Here is a 12,328-nt window from a genome sequence, read left to right as displayed (position 1 = left end):
CTTCTTTGAGAAAATCCCATTTAATTGATGAAGGCAGTCTGGGCAGGGGTATAACCTCCAATATATTTTCGAGAGATGATGAGGAACATAACCTGCCATTGCTGAGTAAATCCTTCCATTCATCACTTCACTGTTTTTTACACCATCAATTTTATCACCTTCACCTCTAACTTCCAACACTCAAATTCTCATGGACCATTTCTGACACTTTCCTCCTTCTTCCTGATCTCTGACAGAAAGGTACTTGATCAAAGTATCTTTTGGTGCTGTGGTGCTTTATGACTCTGTGACTTTCTGTCTCTATCTCAGAAAATAAACACTCCATTTATACTTCCTGTAGCCTCATTGACTCCCATACTTCATTCCATTATGTATCTTGTAAGGATGTCGTTCTTTCCCCTCAGTTTCCCTTTCTCTGCCAAATCTGCTGTCAGGATGGGATTTTCCATTCCAGGTCATCTGAAACCTTCTCTTTTGTCAAGAAGAATAGCTTCCCTTCTGCTGTGGTTGATTGAGCCATTCTCCCATCTCCTCTGTTTCTTGTACTTCTGCTCTCACCCCACCTCCTATCAGATAGAACAGTTCTCCAGGTCTTCACCTGTCACCTCATGAACCTCTGTACCCAACACATCAACCTTTGGAATTTCCACCAGCTGCCATGAGACCCCAACACCAGCCACATGTTCTCCTCCCCACTCCTTTCTGTCTTCCATTTTGCTTCGCTGAGGATAAATCATTCCCCTCCTTCATGTGTTAGGGAACTTCCAAATGAGCTGGGGGCAAAAACTAACAGAAAAGATTGGCTATAATGGCATGGGACTCAATACTCTTCTGTCATCTGATCCAAGTAGGGGATTAGGGGTGTCATGGTAGTGTAGTGTAATGATTAGCATAACACTATTTCAGAACCAGTGACCCAGGTTCAATTCCTCCGCTGTCTGTAAGCAGATTGTACCAAAAAAATACCTATTCAGTCAGGTAACATCTACGGAGACAAGCAGAATTAACACAAGAGGTTCTACAGATGCTAGAAATCCAGAGCAGCACATACAAAATGCTGGTGTTCCTCCACCACGTTTTGTGTGTTACTAAGCAGAGTTAACATTTATGATTGAAGTTTTAAAAATTAACTTCATGGTGTGATGGATCATGAAAATGAATATTATCATGCAGGATGCCCACTACCCTGGCTATTCCATTTCTCTCTTCTACCTTATGGGAGAAGATACAGGAGCAAGAAAGCCCAGGTAACCAGACTCGAGAACAGTTTCTTCCCCATTGCAGACTTCTGACCCAATCACCTCTTTCACATCCCCTTCCCAGTGGTACTGCCATGCACGTTCTTGAACCTGAATTTTTTGTCATCATCACTTGGGCATTTTTCTTTATATTTCTTCAGTTTGCATTGCAATACTGTGAACCATCTCACTGCTTTGTTATCATTAGTGTACTTATTGTTCTATTTATCATTACCATGAGTTTACTCTGTGAGTTTCACATGAGTGCAATTTCATTGCACTCTGGTGAATGTGATAACAAACTAATCTGAATCTGAATGTTTGCCATTCTAGTTCCAGGTACATGGCATCTATAAGGTAGTCTGTGCAAAACTGGACAGTTTCTGAACAAGCTGTTTGTTAGGAATAGGGGAAAGATCAAGCAAGTTTTGGGAAAATTAAATCCAGTACACAGCTCGGCAGTGCTAAGCCATTTATTCCGCAAACCCAACTAAACTATAACACAATCTTCTTCTTAATGATTCTCAAATGAATGTAATTAATTAGAGAATATTAACTAAAAAATTATAGCACAGCAGGAGTGCATTTTGTCCACTGTATCCTTTCAATTTATCTTCAGTTTTATATAGTTTAATTTAATTACTCTCCAAAACCACTCATTTAGCTTCTCAAAGAAAATTGAATGGAAATTAATGCTTTATTGAATTAACTAAGTTATTGACTCCAATCAAACGAGGGGGTTACCCTCCCCCTGTTTGAACCAAACTAGGCCAGAGAGCTTGTGTTTTCCTTTATCCTGATTTATTTCTTAAGAAACTTGCAGAAATGAACATTTAGTAACTACAATTGCCAGAATCCCTGTACTGATTTGAGAAATTTCCTCTGTGCTGTGTGTCATCCCTCACCCTCTCTCTCCCTTTCTCTCTCTCTCTCCCTCACTTTCTAACTCACTCTCTCTCCCTTCCTCCACCTCCATCTCTCTCTCCCTTTCTCCCTCTCCCCTCTTCTCTCTCTCTCTTTATCGCTCTAGATATGGTTAATCGCAGGCGAGGATTCATCACATTAATTTCTTTGTTTCCCAGTACTTTGATTCACTCTCAGTGCTCTCAAGGCCTAAAATGTCTTGGTTCAAGAGAGCCTCATTCTTCCTCCACTGATCCACCCTTGGCAAACTGGATTGTAAACAACCCAACAAACCTCCACAACAAAACATGCTCGTGAGGTGAGATCTGCTACCGTGTTTATAAAATATACGAATTTCTTTCTAATACATGTCACCACAGTTCATCAGATAACAAAGGAAATAAATGGTTAACTGTGATCTGAAAAGAGCAGGAAACAAGCTGGTGATGTCTCGTCACATTAAATATGTTGATTGTCCCAGATGTTCATTGAAAAAACTCGGCAGGCCTGGACTCTAAACAGCAGCCCAAAATCAATTCAGATTTTGAGGAAGATGTGAAAGAGCAAGGCAGTGACTATGTTCTCAACCAGAGCAAGGTAGTTTTACATCCTGATAACCACTGGCTGGTGAATTTGGTGTGATCCAGATGGGTGGGTGTTAATTTAAATTAAGAAATACATGCTTTCTCTCAGTTTGCGCCTTCTCTTCCCCCCCCCCCCCCCACTCCTTTGTACAAGGCAGGCCAGCTCTTGTTTGATTTCCCCCTCACATTCATTCCAACCAATCACAGGCTCCTCTTTTCTCTGCATCTCAGCCCCAGCTTTGACAGTTCAAGCACAGCACTAAAAGCAGTAGCAAAGGGCAAAGTCCAGCTCCTGCACACCACAAAGCCCACAAGCCACACTGATAGCTCCTTCCACATTGTGGCAAACTCCAGGCAGCCATCGACTCTGGTGACACTTCACTTCCTAAAGTTTGCTTCCTAGCATAACCATGCTGTACAGTTACTGGCACCCCCAGCTGTATCCGGAGAATTTTACTCTAGAAGCTAGAAGCACTCAGAAAGCTAATAGCTGCAGAATAGTAAAAGAAGCCACCCAAGGGGTGGGAAGGAGTACTAGCTGGGGAAGGAGAGAACACAGCCATGTCCCAATAGCATTTAACCAACAAAATCATCTGGGAGCGTAATCTTCAGGAACACCTGTTAGGTTTCTCAGTTTGAGGGCCACATCTACAGTCTTAACAAAAGAGTCAATCATTTTCCTCATCTCAGGAGTGTAGGGATCATATTCCAGTTTCCTGAGGCCGGAACGTTTGAAGTTCCCATCCTTTTGGCTCTCCACACAGAGCAGTCTGTCATCAGAGACACTGAGGCCCAGGATAGACACCATCTTTTTCAGCTGGTTAAACAGATCATGCTTCAGGTCTTCATAATGGACCACAAGGACTTCTTTGCCATACTTTAACCAGTCGAGAGTGTGGGATGCCCACCAAGGTGCATAGTTCCTCACAAACTCAGGCCACTCTGTTGAACAAACAGAAACATCAGATATTAAAATTTCCAACACTTCAACAGGTGATGCCTCAAGAAGACAGTGTCCATCATTAAGGACCCCACCACCCAGGACATGTAGAAGCCTGAAGACACACACTCAGTGCTTTAGAACAGCTTCTTCCCCTCTTCCATTCTATTTCTGAATGGACCATGAACCAATAAACACTACTTCACTCTATGTATTTATTTTTTATTTTATTGAGATACAGCATGCAATAGGCCCTTCTAGCCACTTCAGCTGTGCTGTCCAGCAATTCCCCGATTTAATCCTAGCCTAATCATAAAACAATTTACAAAGACCAATTAACCAACTGACTAGTATGTCTCTGGACTGTGGGAGGAAATGAGAACACTGAGAGGAAACCCACGCTGTCACTGGGAGAACGTGCAAACTCCTTAGAGACAGTGGTAGCAATTGAACCCAGGTCGCTGGTATTGTAAAGTGTTGTGCTAACCATTATACTACCGTGCCGCTCCAATTTTTAAAGTATTTCTTATTGTAAATTATAGTAGCCTTTTATGCATTGCATTGTACTACTCTGCAAAATAACAAATTTCAAGACATACTCTTAGTGGCCACTTTATTAGATACACCTGTTCGTTAATACAAATATCTTGTTCAGACTAAACATCACAATAGGGAAGAAGTGAATTTGAACATGGAATGTTTTATTGGTGTCAGACAGGGATGACAACAGAGCAGAGGTGGCTGGAGTTTCTTGGAATAGTTCACAAGGCACAGGATAGATACGTCCTACAGAGGAAGTTCTCAAATGGCAGGGTCAACAACTGTGGCTGTCAAGGGAAGTTAAGGACTCCCTAAAAGCCAAGGAAAGGACATATAAGGTAGTGAAAATGAATGGGAAGTTGGATGATTGGGAAACTTTTAAAATCCAACAAAAGGCAAATAAAAAACGATATAAGAAGGAAAAAAAATGGAAGAAGGGTAAACTAACCAACAATATAACACAGGATACTAAAAGATTTTTCAATTATACAAACAGTAAATGTGAGGTGAGAGTTGATATTGGACCACTGAGGTAGTAATGGGGGACAAAGAAATGGCAGACGAACTTAATAGGTACTTTGCATCTGTCTTCACTGTGTAAGATGCCAGCAGTTTGCCAGAGGTTACTGAATGTCAGGGAGCAGGAGTGAGTGCCTTTGCTATTACAAAGGAAAAAGTGCTAGACAAACTGAAAGGTCTTAAGGTGGATAAGCCATCTTATGTACTATATCCCAGAGTTCTGAGAGAGGTCGCTGAAGAGATAACGGGTGCATTGGTCATGATCTTTCAAGAATCACTTGATTCTGGCATGATCCCGGAGGACTGGAAGATTGCAAATGTCACTCCACTTTTGAAGAAGAGGGGAAGGCAAAAGAAAGGAAATTATTGGCCAGTTAGTCTAACCCCAGTGGCTGGGAAAGTGTTGCTGTTATTAAGTATGGGGTTTTGAGCTACTTGGAGGCTAATAATAACATAAGTCAAAGTTAGCATGGCTTCTGTGAAGGGAAATCTTGCCTGACAAATCTGTTAGAGTTCTTTGAGGAAATAACAAGCAGGGTGGACAAAGGAGAGGCAGTGGATATCATTTACTTGGATTTGCAGAAGGCATGGTGGATTGGATAGTGGACTACTTGACAGATAGACCTCAGTATGTGCGGTTGGGAGACTGTAGGTCTGACACGGTGGTCAGCAGCACAGGAGCGCCGCAGGGAACCGTACTCTCTCCGGTCCTGTTCACCCTGTACACATCAGATTTCCAATATAACTCGGAGTCCTGCCATGTGCAGAAGTTCGCTGATGACACGGCCATTGTGGGGTGTGTCAGGAATGGACAGGAGGAGGAGTATAGGAAACTGATACAGGACTTTGTGATATGGTGCAACTCAAACTACCTGCGTCTCAATATCACCAAGACCAAGGAGATGGTGGTGGACTTTAGGAGATCTAGGCCTCATATGGAGCCAGTGATCATTAATGGAGAATGTGTGGAGCAGGTTAAGACCTACAAGTATCTGGGAGTACAGTTAGACGAGAAGCTAGACTGGACTGCCAACACAGATGCCTTGTGCAGGAAGGCACAGAGTCGACTGTACTTCCTTAGAAGGTTGGCGTCATTCAATGTCTGTAGTGAGATGCTGAAGATGTTCTATAGGTCAGTTGTGGAGAGTGCCCTCTTCTTTGTGGTGGCATGTTGGGGAGGAAGCATTAAGAAGAGGGACGCCTCACGTCTTAATAAGCTGGTAAGGAATGCGGGCTCTGTCGTGGGCAAAGTACTGGAGAGTTTAACATCGGTAGCTGAGTGAAGGGCGCTGAGTAGGCTACGGTCAATTATGGAAAACTCTGAACATCCTCTACATAACACCATCCAGAGACAGAGAAGCAGTTTCAGCGGCAGGTTACTATCGATGCAATGCTCCTCAGACAGGATGAAGAGGTCAATACTCCCCAATGCCATTAGGCTTTACAATTCAACCGCCAGGACTTAAGAACTTTTTAAAATGCTATTATTAATGCTTTTTGAGATAGTGATTTAGATGCATATCATATTTTTTACTGAGTTAAGTATTGTATGTAATTAGTTTTGCTACAACAAGTGTATGGGACATTGGGAAAAAAAAAGTTGAATTTCCCCATGGGGATGAATAAAGTATCTATCTATCTATCTATCTATCTATCTATCTATCTATCTATCTATTTGATAAGGTGCCAAACATGAGGCTGCTTAACAAGATAAAATCCTTTGGCATCACAGGAAAGATACTGGCATGGATAGAGGAATGGCTGACAGGCAGGAGGCAGCGAGTGGGAATAAAAGGGGCCTTTTCTGGTTGGTAGCCAGTGACTAGCGTTGTTCTTCACAGGTCAGTATTAAGACCGCTACTTTTCACATTGTTTATCAATGGCTGTGGATGATACGAAGATAGGTGGAGGGGTAGGTAGTGCTGAGGAAGCAATGCGATTGCAGGAGGATGTAGACAAATTGGAAGAATAGGCAAAAAAGAGGCCGATGGAACACAGTGTTGAGAAATGTACAATAATGCTCTTTGGTAAAAGGAACAATAGTGCAAACTATTATCTAAATGGGGAGAGGGTTCAAACATCAGAGGTGCAGAGGGACTTAGGAGTCCTCATGCAAGACTCCCAGAAGGTTGAGTCTGTGGCTAAGAAGTCAAATCCAATGTTGGCATTTATTTCAAGGGGAATAGAATACAAAAGCAAGGAGATAATGCTGAGGCTTTAAAAGACACTAGTCAGGCCGCACTTGGAGTATTGTCAACAGTTTTCTCAGAAAAATATCTCAGAAAGGATGAGTTCTTATTGGAGAGAATCCAGGGGAGGTTCACGAGGATGATTCTGGGAATGAAGGGGTTAACATATGAGGAGCATTTGGTGGCTTTGGGCCTGTACTCACTGGAATTTAGAAGAATGCGGAGGGGGGGGGGGGATCTTATTCAAGTCTACTGAAAGTTGAAAGGACTAGATAGGGTTGATGTGGAGAGGATGTTTCCTATGGTGGGGGTATCCAGAACTAGAGGGCACAGCCACAAAATTGAGAGGCGACCTTTTAGAACAGAGGTAATTTGGATTTTTTTTGCCAGAGCGTAATGAATCTGTCAAATTCTCTGCCACAAGCTATGGTAGCTATGGTGAAGGCCAAGTCCATGGGTATAAGTAAGACAGAAGTTGATAGTTTCCTGATCAGTCAGGGCATCAAAGGATAATGGCGAGAGGGCAGGTGTATGGGATTGAGTGGGATCTGGGATTAGCCATGATGGAATGGCAGAGCAGACTCAATGGGCTGAATGGCCTAATTCTGCTCCTATATCTTATGATCTTATCGGGTGGTTTGACAATCTCAGAAACTGCTGATCTCCTGGGATTTTCATGCACAACAGCCTCTAGAGTTTACAGGGAATGTTGCAAAAAAAAATTATCAAGCAGCTGTCTGTGTGCGAAAACGCCTAATAATGAGAGAGGTCTGAGGAGAATGGCCAAGCTGACAGGAAGGCAACAGTAACTCAAATAACCACTTATTACAACAGTGGTGTGCAGAAGAATACCTCTGAATGCACAAACGTGTTGCACATTGATGGGCTACAGCAGCAGAAGACTACAAACATACAGAAATACACTCAATGGCCACTTTATCAGGTACAGAAGACACCTATTAAAGTGACTGCTGAGTGTATGTCAGTGATAACGAACCTGAAACTGATTCTGATTCAGATTCAGGATGGATCCATTTGACTTTGTGGAGATTCCCTCTGACTGTTACTCCAATCTCATCTTTGTAAGTGTTCTTCTCCTTGAATAGAGGACTTTTTCACTTCTGGTGTGTTGCAGTTCAATTTTAACATTGATAAATAATGTTAGAGGATCAGTCCAATTTTTCAAATGTCAACCATTCAATGGCTCGTTCACCCACAACAGTTATCTTAAATTGACATCCTTAGTTGTTTCTCTCTTTCTCCATTCCCCATTCTGGATCTCCTCTTACTCTTTCTCCTCTCCTCACTTGCTCTTCACCATCTGGTGCTCCTCCTTCTTCCCTTTCTCCTATGTTCAACACTCCTTTCCTGATTCCTTCTTCTTCTTCAGTCCTTTACCTTTTCCACCCATCACCTCCCAGCTTCCCACTTCATTCCACTCTCCCCCACCTACGGACCTTCCCACTCACCTGTTCTGACCTATTACCTGCTGGTTTGTATTGCTTCTCTTCCCCCCATGTTCTTATTCTGCCTTCTTCTCAATTACTTTCTAGAAGGATCTCAGCCTGAATCTCATTGACTGTTTATTTCTCTCCATGGATGCTGCCTGATCTGTTGAGTTCCTCCAGCATTTTGTGTGTATTACCCTTAATTACTGACCTATTTGCTAAGAGACACATGTCCTTCCTTTTCAGGTAACCTACCCTCATTCTTGCTTTACTCTTCAACCTCCCCAGCATTTCTTTTCTTCTACAGCTCTTGGCTCCCTTATATCTCTGCAGTCTAGAGTGACAAAACTGGCAAGTTGTCAAGTTACTAAACATATGGCAACACACTTGGCTAAATCCACTTGATTAATACACATCAAGAAGAAATGCAGGTCCATTTCATGCTATTGAACCGTACACTGAATTCTGCCATGAACAATCTGAAGCCCAGCTGTGAAAGGAGGAGGGTTGACCATGGGACTAGTAACTCCATCAATTAAAACCCAAAGCTACAGAAACTTTAACAGAAGCTTCAAAGACATCCTCGGAGAGGAAGGATCTTCAAAGATGAACTAAACCCGAGGACAACTTGAAAGTCTGGCTCAAGATAGAGGACCCCCAAATCCTAAGAACTTTCTACAGGAGCACAATTGAGAGCATCCTGACTGGCTGTATCACTGGCTGGTATGAGACCTGTATTTCCTTTAATTGCAGGACTCTGCAGAGAGTGGTGCGGATAGCCCAGTGCATCTGTAGTTGTGAACTTCCCATGATTCAGGACATTTACAAAGACAGGTGTGAAAAAAAGGGCCCAAAGGATCACTGGGGACCCGAGTCACCTCAACCACAATCTATTTCACCTGCTACCATCTGGGAAATGCTATGACAGCATAAAAGCCAGGACCAACAGATTTCGGGACAGCTTCTTCCAGTATGCCATCATACTGCTTAACTCATGCTAACACAACTGTATTTCTATGTGATACTGACTATCCTGTTGTACATACTATTGATTATAAATTACTATAAATTGCACATTGCACATTTAGACGGAAACATAACGTAAAGTTTTACTCCATGTATGTGAAGGATGTAAGAAATAAAGTCAATCAATTCAATTCAATTCAGTTCAGAAGAACCAATGACAGCATTTGCTGTCCACCTATACAGAAATCCCAATTGTTCAGCATTCTGTACTCCATTCTGTACTCACCTTCCACCCACTGCTGCTTTCCAGTTTACCCAGTTCACACAAATATTTGTATGATACTGTGAAACATCTAAAAAGGTGAATTAAAATGTGTTTTGCATATTAATAGAAATTACCATAAGACCATAAGATACAGGAGCATAGAGTTATAGAGAAGTACAGCACAGAAACAGGCCCTTCAGTCCATCTAGTCCATGTTGAAACCATTTAACCTGCTACTCCCATGGCCCTCCATTCTCCTACTATCCATGTACCTACTCCAAACTTCTCATAAATGTTGAAATCGAGATTGCATGCACCACTTGTGTTTGCAGCTCATTCCATGCTCTCATGACCCTCTGAGTGAAGAAGTTTCCCCTCATGTATCCTTTAAACTTCTCACTTTTCACCCTTAACCCATGACCTCTGTAGTCCTACCCAACCTCAGTGAGAAAAGCCTATTTATACCCTATCTAAACACATCATAATTTTGTATACCTCTATCAAATCTCCTCTTGATCTTCTACGTTCTAAAGAATACATTCCTAACCTATTGAATCTTTCCTTATAACTCAACTCCTCCAGACCAGGCAACATCCTTGTCAATTTTCTCTGTACTCTTTCAACTTTGTTGACAGTTTTCCTGTAGGTAGGTGGCCAAAACTGCACACAATAATCCAAATTAGGTCTTAACAATGCCTTATACAATTTCAACATAACATCCCATCTCCTGAGCTCAACATATTGATTTATGAAGACCATTGTGCCAGAAACGTTTTGTATGACCTGTGACTCCACTTTCAACAGATCATGGACCTGTATTGCCAGATCCCATTGATCTACCACACAACCAGTGCCCCACCATTCACTGTGTAAACCTATTCTGGCTGAGCCTACCAAAGTGCAAAATCTCACAGATGTCTGTGTTAAATTTTATCTGCCATTTTTCCAGCTGATGCAGATCCCTCTGCAAGCCTTGATAGCCTTCCTCACTGTCCAGGTCACCCCCTACCCTGGCGTCATCCACAAATTTGCTGATCCAGTTAACCACATTATCTTCCAGACCATTTATATAGATAATAAACAACAAAGGACCCAGCACCGATCCCTGTGGCCTCCTGCTAGTTCCAGGCCTCGAATCAGAAAGCAAAATCCTCTACTACCACTCACAAAGCCAATGTCTAATTCAATTTACTACCTCATCCTGAATACTGAGTGACTGAATCTTCTTGACCAGCCTCCAGTGTGAGATTTTGTCAATTAGACCATTTGGCTTACCAAATCTGTTCCACCATTTCATCAGGACTGATTGATTATCCCTCTTAACCCCATTCTCCTATCTTCTCCCCGTAACATTTGATGCCCTAGTTAGTCAAGAACCTATTAACCTCTGATTCAAATGTACCCAAAAACTTGGCCTCCATAGCCATCTGTGGCAATAAACTCCACACACATGATGCACCATCCTCTGGCTAAAAAGATTCTTTCTCATCTCTTGTTTAAAGGGATGGCCTTCTATTCAGAGGCTGAGCCTTTTGTTCTGAGACTTTTCCCCCTCTCCTCTACATCACACCCACAACTCAGAAAATCCACCAGTCTGTCACCATCAAAGCTCCAAATGTACTGGATTATCAGAGATTATTGTAAAAGGGATAAATTTGGGGGAAGAATAAAATAAACTCACCTCCTACTACAGAATAAATCCTAGTGGTGACCAAAATTGATGCACATACTTCAGATCAAAGGACAAGGGGTAACACTGTAAGAGTGTGGCCTCTATGTTTAGTAATGAACAGTTTGAATTTTTACAGTTATCCATTAGTTAACTTTGTCCATAAGTTGAAAAATAAACAGAAATTACTTGAAATGATAACTAAACCTCTACAGTGTTGTAATGTATGGCATCAAAAACACATCAGACTGATACGAAGGAACAATTTCATGAAGTGGAGAGAGCATGTGTGTCAGATTGTTGATTTTAATATGCTCGTTACTACAAATATTTAATCAGCCACACATGGCAAAAACTCAATACATAAATGCTTGCAGACATGGTCAAGACCTGCAGGTATTGTTCAGACCAAATTAGAATGGGGAAGAAACATAATTCTAAGTGATGTTGACCATAAAATGATTGTTGGTGCCAGATAGGGTGGTTTGAGTATCTCAGAAACAGTACCTCAGATTGCCAGCAGGTGGTGTGGCACACAGCAGCAGCAGCCTTTCGGATCTGCTTCTACTTTAATTTAGATTTTAAATTTAATTTTAAGGCACAGTTAAGGTTTAGGGCGATGGATAACAAAGCGACGATCTACCATCGCCAGATCCTGCTACAATGCAGAGATCTCCCAAAAACAAACCTTCATGAAAATCTGCTGGTTAGATTGTGTGACCTCGGCTTGCTGAGGGAATCGGGCCTGCAGTCCTCGGAGTCGCCTCATGCCGGTGGTCGGAGGTGAAGACGTCGTAAGCGGTGTGTGAGGAAGCAGAAGGGAGGCGAGCAGGCAGAAGTCCGTGCCAGGAAAAAAACAAACCCTAGCCGGCCGGCTCTCCCATCCATTCTGCTCTCCAATGGATATTAAACTGGACTACATCTGTGGCAACGAAATACTCGGCAGGAGTACAGAAACGGATGGAATCCCAGACGCTGCCATTCAGCTGTTTATTTATGTAACAGGTTCCCCCCCAAGCCATCGGACTACCAACCTACTGCCCTCTGCTGTGCCTATTGTCTTGTTT

The 12,328-nt window shown here is 42.3% G+C and overlaps 1 protein-coding gene across 3 annotated transcripts in view; it reads right to left on the bottom strand.

The window, feature by feature from the left end:
• Window positions 1-1,543: 1,543 nt before the first annotated feature.
• The window catches only part of LOC140738213 (sialate:O-sulfotransferase 2-like), a 541,075-nt gene continuing 530,290 nt past the window's right edge, over window positions 1,544-12,328 (bottom strand). For all 3 annotated transcript variants that reach the window (XM_073065319.1, XM_073065321.1, XM_073065320.1), the window contains one exon: window positions 1,544-3,667. In XM_073065319.1, coding sequence (XP_072921420.1) covers window positions 3,315-3,667 — 353 coding nt within the window. In that variant the 3' untranslated portion in view covers window positions 1,544-3,314. The remainder of the gene's footprint in view (window positions 3,668-12,328) is intronic.

The sequence above is a fragment of the Hemitrygon akajei genome, chromosome 14 (assembly GCF_048418815.1).
Source record: "Hemitrygon akajei chromosome 14, sHemAka1.3, whole genome shotgun sequence".
Lineage (NCBI taxonomy): Eukaryota > Metazoa > Chordata > Chondrichthyes > Myliobatiformes > Dasyatidae > Hemitrygon > Hemitrygon akajei.
The sequence above is the reverse complement of the archived record's forward strand: the minus strand, read 5'-3'. Positions and strand labels throughout refer to the sequence as shown.